This window comes from Chrysemys picta, chromosome 6 (assembly GCF_011386835.1).
Source record: "Chrysemys picta bellii isolate R12L10 chromosome 6, ASM1138683v2, whole genome shotgun sequence".
In the NCBI taxonomy this organism is placed as follows: domain Eukaryota; kingdom Metazoa; phylum Chordata; order Testudines; family Emydidae; genus Chrysemys; species Chrysemys picta.
In genome coordinates, this window is record NC_088796.1 from 70388550 (window position 1) to 70405919 (window position 17370).

At 43.4% G+C, this 17370-nt stretch overlaps 1 protein-coding gene across 10 annotated transcripts in view; it reads left to right on the plus strand.

Moving 5' to 3' along the window:
- APC (APC regulator of WNT signaling pathway) overlaps positions 1-17370 on the plus strand; it is a 193897-nt gene that overhangs the window by 126817 nt on the left and 49710 nt on the right. For all 10 annotated transcript variants that reach the window (XM_065550310.1, XM_008169993.4, XM_042840454.2 and 7 more), the window contains one exon: positions 6290-6373. In XM_065550310.1, coding sequence (XP_065406382.1) covers positions 6290-6373 — 84 coding nt within the window. The remainder of the gene's footprint in view (positions 1-6289; positions 6374-17370) is intronic.

Consider the following 17370-nt stretch of genomic DNA (forward strand, 5'->3'; position numbering starts at 1 on the left):
GTATTTAAAATTAGGTTTTTAAAAAGTCTACACTCAAAAATATTTCATTGTTTCAAAACAAGAAACAAGATTATAGATTATAACATTTTACCTAAAACTTCATTAAAAGACTTTAACAGAGCTATGCTGAGCTAAAACTACAGTAGAAGCTATTTAGTTTTAGTTAGGGGTATATTGTACAAGTCATGGACAGGTCACAGACTGTGAAATTTTGTTTACTGCCCGTGACCTGTCCATGACTTACTGAAAATACCCATGATTAAAATGTAGCCTTATTCATAAGCACCAGAAAAATTATCAGGCAGTCCTTCCAAATGTTCCAGTTCCATTCTTATGAGTAAGCTGAATATGGACATTTACAAAAATGCTCCAGTCAGAAAAAGGTATTTCCAAATATTTCAGTATTCTGTGTGCTCACAGTAAGAAGTCATATAGAGTGGAGTAACAATATGATGTGACACCCACAACTAGTCACAGGCTAATTACTTACAAACTGGACTTTTTATAGCAGCAACAGAATACCTTTACATACTGTAACTCCCATTTTGGGGAGGATCAAAATGTTTTCTCAACCCTAAAACTGTGAGAGATCTGGTTTTAGTGTCTGTTAATATCAGGGTATGTCTACGCTACGAAATTAGGTCGAATTTATAGAAGCCGGTTTTATAGAAATTGGTTGTATACAGCCGATTGTGTGTGTCCCCACATAAAATGCTCTAAGTGCATGAAGTCGGTGGACTGCGTCCACAGTACCGAGGCTAGTGTCGACTTCCGGAGCGTTGCACTATGGGTAGCTATCCCACAGTTCCCGCAGTCTCCGCCGACCATTGGAATTCTGGGTTGAGATCCCAATGCCTGAATGATGCAAAACAGTGTTGCGGGGGGTTCTGGGTACCTGTCGTCAGGCACCTCCGCCTCCGTCAGAGCAACGGCGGACAATCGATTCGCACCTTTTTACCTGGGTTACCTGTGCAGACAACATACCACGCCAAGCATGGAGCCTGCTCAGCTCAGCTCACCGTCACCATGTGTCCTCTGGGTGCCGGCAGACGTGGTACTGCATTGCTACACGGCAGCAGCTAATTGCCTTTTGGCAGTAGACGGTGCAGTATGACTAGTAGCCTTCATCGGCGATCTGGGTGCTGGCAGACGTGGGTCTGCATTGCATACAGCAGCAGCCCCTTGCCTTTTGGTAGAAGATGGTATATTACGACTGGTATCTGTCGTCATCGTACTGCAGTGCCTGTCAATCATGGGCACCTGGGCAGTCTCGACGATGGCTATCGGTCGTAGTATGCTATTTTCTGCCAAGCGCCCAGTATTTTCTGCCAAGCACCCAGAAGATGCCGAGGGCTATCAGTCATGCTGCACCGTCGTCTGCCAGCTTAAGATGTAAAAAATAGATTTGTTCTGTATTAATTTGCTTCCCCCTCCCTCCATGAAATCAACGGCCTGCTAAACCCAGGGTTTTGAGTTCAATCTTTGGGGGGGGCCATTCTGTGTGACAGTTGTTTGTGTTTCTCCCTGATGCACAGCCACCTTTGTTGATTTTAATTTCCTGTACCTGTACGCCATGTCGTCACTTGCCCCTCCCTCCCTCCCTCCGTCCGTCAGATACTAGTTTCGCGCCTTTTTTCAGACCAGATGCCATAGCACTGGAATCATGGAGCCCGCTCAGATCACGGCGGCAATTATGAGCACTATGATCACCATGTGCATTGTCCTGGAGTATATGCAGAGCCAGGACATGCCAAAGCAAAACTAGGACCAGCCGAGGAGGCAATTGCAGCGCGGCAACGAGAGTGATGAGGAAATTGATATGGACATAGACCTCTCACAAAGTACAGGCCCCAGCAATGTGCAAATCATGGTGTTACTGGGGCAGGTTCATGCCGTGGAACGCCGATTCTGGGCCTGGGAAACAAGCACAGACTGGTGGGACCGCATCGTGCTGCAGGTGTGGGACGATTCCCAGTGGCTGCGAAACTTTCGCATGCGTAAGGGCACTTTCATGGAACTTTGTGACTTGCTTTCCCCTGCCCTGAAGCGCCAGAATACCAGGATGAGAGCAGCCCTCACAGTTGAGAAGCGAGTGGCGATAGCCCTGTGGAAGCTTGCAACGCCAGACAGCTACCGGTCAGTCGGGAATCAATTTGGAGTGGACAAATCTACTGTGGGGGCTGCTGTGATCCAAGTTGCCAGGGCAATGAAAGACCTGGTGATATCAAGGGTGGTGACTCTGGGAAACATGCAGGCCATAGTGGATGGCTTTGCTGCAATGGGATTCCCAAACTGTGGTGGGGCCATAGACGGAACCCATATCCCTATCTTGTCACCGGAGCACCAAGCCACCAAGTACATAAACCACAAGGGGTACTTTTCAATGCTGCTGCAAGCCCTGGTGGATCACAAGGGACGTTTCACCAACATCAACGTGGGATGGCCGGGAAAGGTACATGATGCTCGCGTCTTCAGGAACTCTGCTCTGTTTTGAAAGCTGGAGGAAGGGACTTTCTTCCCGGACCAGAAAATAACCATTGGGGATGTTGAAATGCCTATAGTTATCCTTGGGGACCCAGCCTACCCCTTAATGCCATGGCTCATGAAGCCGTACACAGGCAGCCTGGACAGTAGTCAGGACCTGTTCAACTACAGGCTGAGCAAGTGCCGAATGGTGGTGGAATGTGCATTTGGACGTTTAAAAGCGCGCTGGCGCAGCTTACTGACTCGCTCAGACCTCAGCGAAAAGAATATTCCCATTGTTATTGCTGCTTGCTGTGCACTCCACAATATCTGTGAGAGTAAGGGGGAGACATTTATGGTGGGGTGGGAGGTTGAGGCACATAGCCTGGCCGCTGATTACGCGCAGCCAGACACCAGGGCGGTTAGAAGAGCACAGCAGGGCGCGGTGCGCATCAGAGAAGCTTTGAAAACGAGTTTTGTGACTGGCCAGGCTACGGTGTGAAACTTTTGTTTCTCCTTGATGAACCCTCCGCCCCACCCCCTCACCCGGTTCACTCTACTTCCCTGTAAACCAATCACTCCACCTTCCCCTCCCCCGTTGAGCACCGCTTGCAGAGGCAATAAAGTCATAGTTACTTCAATTCATGCATTCTTTATTAATTCATCACACAACTAGGGGGATAATTGCCAAGGTAGCCCGGGATGGGTGGGGGAGGAGGGAAGGAAAAGGACACACTGCAGTTTAAAACTTTAACTCTTATTGAAGGCCAGCCTTCTGATGCTCAGGCAATCATCTGGGGTGGAGTGACTGGGTGGCCGGAGGCCCCCCCACCATGTTCTTGGGCGTCTGGGTGAGGAGGCTATGGAACTTGGGGAGGAGGGCTGTTGGTTACACAGGGGCTGTAGTTGCGGTCTCTGCTCCTGCTGCCTTTCCTGCAGCTCAACCATATGCTGGAGCATATCAGTTTGATGCTCCAGCAGCCGGAGCATCGACTCTTGCCTTGTGTCTGCAAGCTGATGCCACCTATCATCTTCAGCCTGCCACTTGCTCTGTTCATCCTGCGATTCAGCCCACCACCTCTCCTATCGTTCATACTGTGCTTTTCTGTAGTCTGACATTGACTGCCTCCATGCATTCTGCTGTGCTCTTTCAGCTTGGGAGGACATCTGAAGCTCCGTGAACATGTCATCCCGAGTCCGCCGTTTTCTCCTTCTAATCTTCACTAGCTTCTGTGAAGGAGAAACATTTGCAGTTGGTGGAGGAGAAGGGAGAGGTGGTTAAAAAAGACGCATTTTAGAGAACAATGGGTACACTCTTTCACGTTAAATTTTGCTGTTCACATTACACAGCACGTGTGCTTTCGTTACAAGCTCGCATTTTTCCTCTTATATTGAGGGCCTGCCGGTTTGGTGTGAGAGATCGCTCACTCAGTGCCAGGCAACAGATTTCGGCTTGCAGGCAGCCATGGTAAGCCACAGTCTTTTGGCTTTTTTAACCTTCTTAATATGTGGGAATGGTTTCAAACAGTAGCGCCCTCATTTCCCATACCAAGCACCCATTGGGTTCGCCATTTAAAATGGGTTTGCAATGTAAAAGGAGGGGCTGCGGTTCCCGGGTTAACATGCAGCACAAACCCAACTAACCCCCCTGCCTCCCACACACCCAATTCTCTGGGATGATCACTTCACCCCTCCCCCCCACCGCGTGGCTAACAGCGGGGAACATTTCTGTTCAGCCGAGCAGGAACGGGCACCTCTGAATGTTCCCTTAATAAAATCACCCCATTTCAACCAGGTGACCGTGAATTATATCACTTTCCTGAGGATAACAGAGAGATAAGGAATGGATGTTGTCTGCATGCCAGCAAACACCGGGACCATACACTGCCATACTTTGTTATACAATGATTCCAGACTATGTGCTACTGGCCTGGCGTGGTAAAGTGTCCTACCATGGCGGATGGGATAAGGCAGCCCTCCCCAGAAACCTTTTGCAAAGGCTTTAGGAGTACATGAAGGAGAGCTTTCTGGAGATGTCCCTGGAGGATTTCCGCTCCATCCCCATACACGTTAACAGACTTTTCCAGTAGCTGTACTGGCCGCAATTGCCAGGGCAAATTAATAATTAATCATTAAACACGCTTGCTTTTAAACCATGTGTAATATTTACAAAGGTACACTGACCAGATGTCCCCTGTGTGCCCTCAGGGTCTGGGAGCACGCCTTGGGTGAGTTTGGGGGTTACTGGCTCCAGGTCCAGGGTGATAAACATATCCTGGCTGTTGGGGAAACCGGTTTCTCCACTTCCTTGCTGCTGTGAGCTATCTACATTATCTTCATCCTCATCTTCCTTGAACCCTAACCCTCTTCCCTATGTGTTTCTCCAGTGACGGAGTCATAGCACACGCTTGGGGTAGTGGTGGCTGCACCCCCTAGCATGGCATGCAGCTCCGCGTAGAAGCGGCATGTTTGCGGCTTTGCCCCGTACCTTCCGTTTGCCTCTCTGGCTTTGTGGTAGGCTTGCCTTAGCTCCTTAATTTTCACGCGGCACTGCTGTGCGTCCCTGTTATGGTCTCTGTCCTTCATGGCCTTGGAGACCTTTTCTAATATTTTGCCATTTCGTTTACTGCTACGGAGTTCAGCTAGCACTGATTCATCTCCCCATATGGCGAGCAGATCCCGTACCTCCCGTTCGGTCCATGCTGGAGCTCTTTTGCGATCCTGGGACTCCATCACGGTTACCTGTGCTGATGAGCTCTTCGTGGTCACCTGCGCTCTCCACGCTGGGCAAACAGGAAATGAAATTCAAACATTCGCAGGGCTTTTTCTGTCTACCTGGTCAGTGCATCTGAGTTGAGAGTGCTGTCCAGTGTGGTCACAATGAAGCACTGTGGGATAGCTCCCGGAGGCCAATAACGTCGAATTCCGTCCACGGTACCCCAATTCCGACCTGCTAAGGCCGATTTTATCGCTAATCCCCTCGTCGGAGGTGGAGTAAAGAAACCGGTTTAAAGGGCCCCTTAAGTCGAAAGAAAGGACTTCGTCGTGTGAACGTGTCCAGGCTTAATTCGATTTAACGCTACTAAAGTCGACCTAAACTCAAAGTGTAGACCAGGCCTCAGACTGTTACTCTTGAGAGCTTAGTTTCCTATTGGTGCTACTTAGCAAGACTTCTGTATATAACACTGTCTTACTGCCTTTGATTATGCAAATTGGTGTTTCTGAAGTCAGTTTTCAGTTATGTGAAAGTAATTGTGATAGGGCTAACACAGGATTGTAGTAGTACACATAGTTTGACCAAAGAATGGCTAATAAATAATACTTGGAAGTTATTCAACATTTTACAGGCTGAAAACACTCTGCAAATGTAAATCCTTGCAACACCTCTGTATAGGATAGCTTTGTATTTAGTTTTATCCATATTTTACAAACAGGTCATCTAAGAATGTGAGGTGAAGTAACTTTCTCAAGACTACACAATACATCAATGAGAGCAGGAGGAAACTGTTTGGGGGGGGAAAGTGTATTCTGGCTAATGTGTCTCTTACCATACTTTGATAGTTTATATAGTATGTCAATTTAAGAATAGATCCAAATTAATGTCAGTTGTAGTAAAAATCCAGCTGACAGTTACGTTGTGTAAAGTATTTTCATGTATGCCTCTTTTCTTGTGTATGCGCAGTTACTGAAATTATCACACTAATAAAGTAGTTCTGTTTTCTAGTCAACAGTTTTTGCCGTAAACTCTCTTTTCATATTGTCTTTTTCTACAGTAAATATTTCTTTTTTAAAAAACCTATAAATTTGAAAATTTATTCATTTTTAGGTAAGGGTGGCAAGAATTCAGCAAATAGAGAAGGACATACTTCGTATACGACAGCTCTTGCAGTCACAAGCTGCTGAAGCAGAGGTTAGTGAGGATGTGCTCACGTGTGTTTTGTATGTTTAAAACAAAGTAAAAAGTAAATCCTACAACACTTAATAGAATGAACTGGTGGGCTAGAATATTTTGGCTCAATAAATGACATGTTGTAATTACAATATATCTTGATGTTGGTTCCTCTACTATAGTCTTTCTTTTTCTAGTCTTATCTTTGTGGGGAAGGAAGAAATTAGTCCCCTGACTGCTCCCTCCTGAGAACCCCCCCCCCACCCTAACTGCCCCCCTAGGTCCATACCTGTCCCCTGACTGCCCCAACCCTTATCCACACCCCCGGCCACAGACAGACCCCTGGGACTCCCATGCCCTATCCAACTGCTCCCCGCCCCCTGACAGGACCCCCAGAACTCCTGACCCATCCAACTCCCTCTGCTCCCTGCCTACCTCAACCCCTCTCCACACCCCTGCCCCCTGACAGCCCCCCGCCCCCCCAGAACTCCTGACCCATCCAACCATCCCTCCGCTCCCTGTCCCCTGACTGCCCCCTTCTCCAACTCTCCGGCCCCCTTACCGTGCCGCATGGCTTAGAGCAGGTGTCTGCCCCCCCTCCCTCCCCCCAAGCGCTGCGGGCGGCGTGCTGAGGCTGTGGAGGAGGGGGGGAGGGGCTCTGGCCGCTGCTGCCAGGCCTGCCGCCGCGTTCCCTCACAGGTGCACTGCCCCGCCCCCTGGCGCTGCTGGGCGGTGTGCTAAGGCTGCAGGGCATGGGGGGATGCCGGGAAGGGGCTTTGGCTGCCAAGACCCCAATGCGAGCGGCGCTCGGCCGCCCTGTCAGCCGCTTTTCGCTCTTTAAATAGAAATCCCGGACATTTTTAGATTTTTAGAAATCCCCCTTGGACGGCTATTTAAAGAGCGAAAAGCCAGACATGTCCGGGGAAATCCGGACGTATGGTAGCCCTAAAGAAATATTAGTTTTGCTGCTAGTACTACTGTTCTATTGCTTCAGCCAAGAAAATGGCTGTCTCTTGCTTTCTGAACCATTGTAGCTTTATGAATTAGTCAGTGGGAATTGCAGCTATAGCCTTCTGTCTTCCTTGGCAGTACATTTTAATAACATTACTTCAATGTACTTCAAATGAGCTACAGCTAGAGATGCAGAAAGCAGCCTGGGTTACTGCTGCTCTACAGGTTTGGTGAGTACTGATATTTCAGTTAAAAATCCAGGTTCAAGAATTCAATAAAGAGACAAGACTGCAATGGCTTAGAAAGGTTGGACTGAGATTTAGCAAGTAACTATTATAGCCGAACTATTTGGTCAAAGGATTTGCCGTGTTGTTTTCCTAATATATCTGACAACTTGGAATATAGTAATTCTCTTTCTAAATGTAGAGATCTGATGAGGCGCTACATGGTTTGTTAATCTTCTGAGAAGTACAGATGGGAAAAGGGTGAATGCTTATCCAGTTTGTGTCAGACCTTATTTTAGAAGTCTTATATCACACTTCTACAGGAAAATGCTGTTATATAAATAAAGATAATGGGATTCCTGTGCTATTACATGCCAAAGTCTATTATAGTGGTCACCGGTAGCAACCACTATAGTTAAGTTGTAAATCAGTTTCCATTAGGAGCCATTTTACATACTTGTATCTTACCCAAACGTTCACCGCTGGGGCTGAAATTTTCCATAGTTGGTCTGTGTCCAAAATTGTGTTTTTAAGTTCAAGAAAATTTTCGCCATTTTGGAATTGAAAGGATAAAAACTAGTTTTTTTCTAATATAAAAAGAGTTTTGATTGTTTTTCAGAGAATAACTAACAGAACCTTGAAATTGACATTATAGGAGGAGATAATAGCAATGACTATAATTAAGGTTGTCTAACACTTTCCGTTATAAGCCACTGTTTTCAGTGGCTTATAACTTAGTCATACTTTAAACATTTTCCCTGCTTGCTTTATGCATCAGGCTAACTTTGAGTTTCAATGACAATGGTTCAACCATTTCAGAGAATGAAATGGAGGGGGTGGTATTTTTTTCTAGTGGCAAGGAATTTTTGGTTTGTGTGTGATGGTGCGATGTTTGTTTTAATTCGCAACCATTTCTTTGACTGCTTCCAGCACTTCCTTACTTTGGAACAGGAACTTGAAATTTGACTAGAATAGTACTGGGGCGAGTTACCTTTTGCTGTCCCCCCATGAAAATCTTCCCAGATTTGGATGAGTTATTAAAACTTCTGAAAATGATTCTTTGCACATGATCAGTAGAGCTTGCTACAGCAGGGGTTCTCAAACTGGGGGTTGGGACCCCTCAGGGGGTCACGAGGTTATAACATGGGGGGTCACGAGCTGTCAACCTCCACCCCAAACTCCACTTTGCCTCCAGCAGTTATAATGGTGTTAAGTATATAAAAAGTGTTTTTAACTTATATGGGGGGGTCGCACTCAGAGGCTTGCTATGTGAAAGGGGTCACCAGTACAAAAATTTGAAAGCCACTGTGTTACAGGCTTGTTGCTAAAAACTTCAGACATGCCACTGTACTGAGCATGCTCTAGCTTCACTGATCTGTCTTCATGGCAAATGCATTGAGCATTCTCCCAGTCACACTAAGTCTCCTATGTAGAATGCACAAAGCTAAAGATTGATAGGAGGAACACAGAAGCCACATGGAAAGGTGTACTGTGTTAGAACCCAAGGGGAGATGACCATGAGTTCTAGTCTCAGTTGTTCCACTGACTAATATTAATTCTGTGCACTTCACAACCCTTATTATTGAGCAAGCTGTCATAGTCCTACCTTAGGAGGAAGACAAGTATCTTTCTTCCATTTTACAAATAATGTTAACTGAGAGATTATACTAGGTCACCTTTGGCAGAGCTGGAAATAGAACCCTGATTTAGAATCATAGAATATTAGGGTTGGAAGGGACCTCAGGAGGTCATCTAGTCCAATCCCCTGCTCAAAGCAGGACCAACGCTAACTAAATCATTCCAGCCAGAGCTTTGTCAAGCTAGGCTTTAAAAACATGAAGCCTGAAAGGAGTACAGTAGTCTGGAAAGGTTGAGAGCCAGTGTACTAGACCACATTCCCTCTATAGCTAGGAATAGAGACCAGGGTTCCTGATCTCTAACATTACTTTTCTGTCTAACAAATTGTTGTGTAAACCACAAAGAGGGTCACAACTGGCTCTCAACCTTTCCAGACTAATGTATCCCTTTCACGAATCTAGCTTGTCTTGTGTACCCCCAAGTTTCACCTCACTTAAAAACTACTTGCTTACAAAATCAGACATAAAAATACAAAAGTGTCATAGCACACTATTACTGAAAAATTGCTTACTTTCTCATTTTTGCCGTATAATTATAAAATAAATCAATTGGAATATAAATATTGTACTTACATTTCAGTGTACAGTATATAGAGCAGTATAAACAAGTCATTGTATGAAATTGTAGTTTGTACTGACTTACTTCGCTAGTGCTTTTTATGTAGCTTGTTGTAAAACTAGGCAAATATCTAGATGAGTTGATGTACCCCTTGGAAGACCCCTGAGTACTCCCAGGGTATATGTACCCCTGGTTGAGAATCACTGACGGAGAGGACAACAGCTTCCTGCTGCTTCTACTTACTCATTTAGCTCAATTGGTAAAGATTTGTGCTTTAAAGGTCTTGGGTTCCAACCCCACTGATGACCCATGTGATGGATCAATATGGTTCCCCATGATGGAATTTCTCTCTCTCAGATGAATGTTAAGGGGGTTGGATAGTCAGGACTGAAAAGTTAGGAAATGCCAGAATTAGGGGTACTGGTACAAACTTAATTTGGCCCCTGGTGCTTAAATGTTATAATGCAGTTTTAATTACTTAATTCTTTACTGTTTGTTCTGCAGGACCTCTGCCTACTTTAGTACACAAGATAGACAGAGAATGAGGTAGAGCAGGGGTAGGCAACCTATGGCATGCATGCCGAAGGCGGCACGCAAGCTGATTTTCAGTGGCACTCACACTGCCCAGGTCCTGGACACCGGTCTGGGGGGCTCTGCATTTTAATTTAATTTTAAATGAAGCTGCTTAAACATTTAAAAAAACCTTATTTACTTTACATAACAACAATAGTTTAGTTATATATTATAGACTTATAGAAAGACCTTCTAAAAACGTTAAAATGTATTACTGGCACGCAAAATCTTAAATCAGAGTGAATAAATGAAGACTCAGCACACCACTTCTGAAAGGTTGCGGACCTCTGAGGTAGAGAGTTGCAAGAAGAGAGAGGATATTCTCTGTGCATGTAAGGCACAGAATGAGGATCCCAGAGACCTAGGTTCCCGCTCAGCTCTTCCATAGACTTTCCATGTGCTGATTTTGGCAAGACTATTACAATGCATACTCTCAAGGGGAATGAATTAAAGTTGCAAAGCAACCTTAATACTCTCTTTTCCTAGCTCTTGCATGCTTGGCCTTGCAAACTTGCAAAGCTAATAGCTTAAGAATTCCCAGTATTGAATTATGTTTCCTTTTTTCCTCTTCCCGAGTTGCTCTGACATTGACTTGAACCACCGATTCCAGCAATGTAATGTAAAATATATTGTTATTTACTATTAATTAACCTTGTTTACTCTAGAACAAAGAGGAAACAATACAGCAGCATTGCCATAATGGGAGCCAGTTCAGATTTGCCTAGAGACCAATAGAGCTTATTTAAACTACAAATAGGTTTTGTTTTCTTTTTTAAAAAACAGCACCATAAATCTTTAATTTGTTTGAAATGTCTGGTTCTTTCTCTTATACAACTTCACTGGTGTTTTTGGTGCGATTTGTTTTTTTAATAGATTGCTTTCAATTCAGTGATACTCTTGTTGTGTGATATTTAGCAGGTTTTTCCCCACTTTTGATGTAGAAAAAAAAATCATTGCAGTTCATCTTTATTTCAAGGAGAAGATTAGTTTACTGTCCCTCACACTTCCATCTTCCATGTCGCAAATTATGTCACTTTCTAGTAAGATGCTTACTAGTGATGGGAGGGAAACCCAGAAATTACCTTTTTAGTGTATGGGTTTTTCTTTAAATATGGTGCCTTTTTTATTATTAGAAAAACATAATCCTTGACACATTAATTTTCGGAATGCTGTGTTGAACAAAATGATTGAGTTTTATTTTAAAGATCTGATTTTTACAGTAAATCTGTCTCTAAAAATCTGTTCTTACCCCTGGCTTGGTCTCAGAGAGAAGAGAGATCAATCAATGGTACTATCCCTCATGACCGAAATACACCTTGTATACACATCCAAAAGTGCTTCAATTGATAGGGAGTCCACGGTTAATTGATGTTACCTTGATAGCTTGTAGGGGTAAAGCCTCGAATAACTGAGGCTTAAATGATTTTTTTCTGCCACTGTGGATGCAGCACACTAGCACATTCAGTGTAGTTTTATCTAGCAACTATCAGAGCTGACAGCTCCCTCAGCAGGCAAATTAAGCAGTTCAACAGATAGGCCTGTCCCTGCACCCTACCATGTCCCCTTCAGTGATCTCCCTACACTGGCCTTCTGCCATGCAACAACCCCTCCGTAATATCCACTTCCCAGTAACAGCTCATCTCCAGCTGTGTGGTGATGCTTCTGGAGAGCAGCATGCGTGGGGGAGCTTATTTTAGTTTGTTGTTTTAATTTACTGTACAGGTACAAGCACTGCCCACATAATATTCATAATTTGTAGTAGAAGTGTGTTTTCATTGGATAATATTGATTGCTGTAGACAAAAGATGAAGAGATTTATTTTACCCAGAGATTATTTTCATCCAGCTTTACACTGTTTTTCTTATGCAACGTGAGTAATTGCAGCTGTTAGGGATTTGGCAGGCTAGTATTTTTCTTTGTGATTCAGCAGCAGCAAAATTCAGTTTCATTTGTTTTATTCTAACGATTGGACCCTATTTTTCTGTTCATCCAGTATCTTTTGTTTTCTATTTCTGTTCTTTTTGTATCTGTGGTGGAATACAGTAAAACAAACATTTATTCTTTTGGTATCTTCAGAATGGGGGTGTACCTGCAGTGTTTGACACTCAAAAAATAAAATGGGCAAGGGGCATTGTGAAATAACCATTCATTTTTGCCCAGAAAAGTCATCAGTTGCAGTCAACAACGGACTACCTTTGCAAATGATTAGTCACTATTGTTCAAAATTAGACCTATTGCTAGCCAATCAGCACAGTGATAATAAAAGTTTGACTATTTGGAACAGATTTCAGAGAGAGTGTGTGTGTGTGTGTTTTTGTTTGTTTCTGGCCATGTAATGCCCTGTACTTTAGTAGAAGGTGCACTAACCTGCAAGCCCAGAGGCTATGAGTTGTATGTAGCCCAGGCTCTTCCACCAACTGCTGTTGATATTTTTGTGCATTTCACAACCCGTACTATGAGTCAGGGTCTCACACTGCTACCTTGAGGGATAACTGTTATTCACCCATTTCAGATAAGATAACTTGCACAAGGTTATTTCAGGCAGTAATTGGAATAGAATCAGGCTTCTAATATAACAGAGCCAAGGCCAGAGTGGATAAAAATCAAGTTTTTAATTTAAATCTGATTTTTTATTTAAATTGGATGTTTAGAATTCAATTAAATATTTTTCGTTTTACAAATAAACCTATTTAAAATTAAATTTGAAATTGACAACCTTCATTAAGTCCTAAACTTACTACAAGCTATTAAAATACACTTCTACCCCAATATAATGCGACCCGATATGACACGAATTTGGATATAACGCAGTAAAGCAGCGCTCCGGGGGGGGGGGCGGGGCTGCGCACTCCGGCCGATCAAACCAAGTTCGATATAACGCAGTTTCACCTATAACGCGGTAAGATTTTTTGGCTCCCAAGGACAGCGTTATATCAAGGTAGAGGTGTAATTTAAATTAAATAAATAAAATATTAAGCAGTACACTGTGCTGCCAAAGTTTTAAAGAGAGTCAAACCATTGAACTGGTAGAAGTCACTGGCTAAGCACTGGATCACTGAATTCTAATAGGTGGTGAGGCATGATTTCCCTTTTCAAAAGCTGTTAACTTTTCCCCAACATATTGTTTTCCTCTATGTGTCTGATAATTCTGTTCTTTACTATAGTTTCAAGCAATTTGCCTGGTACTAAAGATACTTACCAGCCTATAATTGCCAGGAATGCCTCTTTAGCGCACTGGATGAGGGTACACCACATGTTGTGATAGCCATGTGTCTGACCCTTGGATCTTGAAAGGCATGTTGTGGGGGTGTTGATCACTGTAGCAGTGGAGATATGTCTACAGATTTTGGATCTGTTGTTCTGGCAGGGTCTGGTGCTGTTTTGAGTTGGTGTGTCCTGGTCTGAGGAGAATTTGCTTCTGATGATGAACTAGGAGAGTTTGGAGGGTTGTTTGAAGGCCAGAAAAGGGGGGTCTGGAAAGACTTTTTTCAGGATGTAGTCCCCATTGAGTATGGGTTGTAATTGTTTAATGATACCTTATATGGGTTCCAGTGTGGGGTGCTGGGTGACAAATAGGGGTGTGCAGTCGGGGAGGGGGGTTTATTTCTATATTGAAGCAGGTTCTTTCAGGGTGTCTGGGTGACACACCTTTCAAGATCCATGGGTCCATGCACGCCTATCATAACATATGGAGTACCTCATCCAGTGCATTAAATGCCCAAGTAACAACTATATGGGTGAAATGAGACAATCACTATGCTCTCAGATGAACTCTCAGAGAAAAATAATAAAAGACAAAAACACATAATCTTTCACAAAGAGATCAGTCTGTATTTTTGACCTCTCAGTCCTCATCCTCAAAGGAAACCTGCACAATGCCTTCAAAAGATGAGCATGGGAGCTTAAATTCATAACTTTGCTAGACACTAAAAATCATGAACTGAATAGAGACACTGGATTAATGGCTTATTACAACAATCCGTAACTCACTAACTCACACCCACACCTCTCTCTTTTCCCTCCCTGTGACTGGAGAGGTGTTTACTGGACCGGTCACCTAGAATGATCCCATTAAATATGTATTAACTACTTAGGCTAAACAATCTGTATTTAGCTGTGACACTCTGAGTGCATTGCCCAGACCTGAAGGAGAGCTCTGTGTAAGCTCCAAAGCCTGTCTTTCTCACCAACAGAAGTTAGACTCATAGACTTCAAGGTCAGACAAGACCATCACGATCATCTAGTTCAGTGGTTCTCAAACTGTGGGTCAGGATCCCATTTTAATGGGGTTGCCAGGGCTGGCTTAAACTTGCAGGGGCTCAGGGCCGAAGCCCAAGCCCTACTGCCCAGGGCCGAAGCCAAAGCCCAAGGGATTCAGCTCTGGGCGGTGGGGCTCAGTTACAGGCCCCCTGACTGGGTCTGAAGCCTTTAGGCTTCAGCTTTTACCCCTTTCCTCCCAGGGGTGGTGGGACTTGGGCGGTCTCAGGCTCCTGGGGTTGTATAGTATTTTTTGTTGTAAGAAGGGAGTCGCGGTGCAATGAAGTTTGAGAACCCCTGATCTAGTTTGAACTGCACATTTCAGACCGCAGAACCTCACCCACCCACTCCTGTAAATAAACTCCTAGGTCCTGGCTGAGTTACTGAAGTCCTCAAATCGTTTAAAGACTTCAAGTTACACTAGTTTAAACCTGCAAGTGCCTCATGCCCCATGCTGCAGAGGAAGGCGAAAATCCCCCCCGGTCTCTGCCAATCTGATCTGAGGGAAAATTCCTTCCCAACCCCAGATATGGCAATCAGTTAAACCCTGAGCATGTGGGCAAGACCCACCAGGCAGATACCTGGGAAAGAATTCCCTATAATAACTAAGAGCCCTCCCCATATAGAGTCCCATTTCCAGCTGTTGGGGATTTTTGCTACTGGCAGTCGCCAATGGGCCACCGACCATCGTAGGCAGTCCCATCATACCATCCCCTCCAAAAACTTATCAAGCTCAGTCTGAAGCCATTTAGGTTTTTTGTCCCTACTGCTCCTCTTAGAAGGCTCTTCCAGAACTTCACTCCTCTGATGGTTAGAACCCTTTGCCTAATTTTGATCCTAAACGTATTGATGGTATCCCTGGTATTTTTTACTCTGTATTTATAGAGAGCAATCGTATCTCCCCTCGGCTGTCTTTTTGTTAGGCTAAACAAGCCAAGATCCTTCTCTTGATCCTTCCTACAAGAGTCTCTTCTCATAAGGTAGGTTTTCCTTTCCTTGAATATTTCTAGTGGCCCTTCTCTGCACCTGTATCAGTTTGAATTCATCTTTCTTAAACATGGGAGACCAGAATTGCACACAGTATTCTAGATGCGGTCTCAGCAGTGCCTTGTATAATGGTACTAACACTTCCAGGTCTCTACTGGAAATACCTCGCCTAATGCATCCTAGGACTGCATTAGCTTTTTTCACGGCCACATCACATTGGTGGCTCATAGTCATCCTATGATCAACCAATACATTCAGGTCTTTCTCTTCCCCTGTTGCTTCCGACTGATATGTCTCCAGTATATAGCAAAAATTCTTGTGTTAGTCCCTAAATGCATGACTTTGCACTGTTAAAGTTCATCCCATTTCTATTCCTCCAGTTTACAAGGTCATCCAGATCTTCTTGTAGGATATTTTGGTCCTCCTCTGTATTGGCAATGCCACCCAACTTTGTGTCATCTGCAAATTTTATTAGAATACTCTCACTTTTTGTGCCAATGTCAGTAATAAAAATGTTATATAAGATTGGTCCCAAAACCAATCCCTGAGGAACTCCACTAGTAACCTCCCTCCAGCCTTACAGTGTACCTGACAGTATGACCAGCTGTAGTCTCCCCTTTAACCAGTTCCTTATCCACCTTTCAATTCTAATATAAATCCCCATCTTCTCCAATTTAACTAATAATTTCCCATGTGGAACTGTATCAAATGCTATGCAGAAATCCAGGTAGATTAGATCTACTGCATTTCCTTTGTCTAAAAATATCAGTTATCTTCTGAAAAAGGAGATCAGTTTGGTCTGGCACGATCTACCTTTTGTAAAGCCATGTTATGTTTTATCCCAATTACCATTCACCTCTATAACCTTAACTACTTTCTCTTTCAAAGTTTCTTCCAAGACATTGCATACAATTGAGGTCAAACTAACAGGTGTGTAGTTTCCTGGATCACTTTTTTTCTCTTTCTTAAAAATAGGAACTGTATTATTAATTCTCCAATCAAAGGGTACGACCTCCGAGTTTACAAATTCATTAAAAATACTTGCTAGTGGGCTTGCAATTTCATGTGCCATTTTCTTTAATATTCTTGGAGGGAGATTATCTAGGCCTCCTGATTTAGTACCATTAAACTGTTTGAATTTGACTTTCACCTTGGATGTGGTAATTTCTACCTCCATACTTCATAGCCATTAGCCACTCTGCCACTACCCCTAAACTCTTCATTAACCTAATTAAAAACTGATGAAAAGTATTTGTTTATATGTTGGGCCATGCCTAAATAATCTTTAATCTCCACCCCATCCTCAGTCCTTAGTGGTCCCACTTCTTTTCTTGTTTTCTTCTCGTTTATATAGCTATAATCGCAGTTAACTCACGCAATTAACTCAAAAAAATTAATCACGATTTAAAAAATTAATCACGATTAATTGCAGTTTTAATCACACTGTTAAACAATAGAATACCAATTGAAATGTATTAAATATTTTGGATGTTTTTCTACATTTTCAAATATATTGATTTCAATTACAACACAGAATACAAAGTGTACAGTGCTCACTTTATATTATTTTTATTACAAATATTTGCACTGTAAAAATGATAAACAAAAGAAATAGTATTTTTCAATTCACCTCATACATGTATGATAGTGCAATCTCTTTATCATGAAAGCGCAACTTACAAATATAGATTTTTTTTTGTTACATAACTGCACTCAAAAACAAAACAATGTAAAACTTTAGAGACTACAGGTCCACTGAGTCCTACTTCTTGTTCAGCCAATTATTAAGAGAAACAAGTTTGTTTATATTTATGGAAGATAATGCTTGCC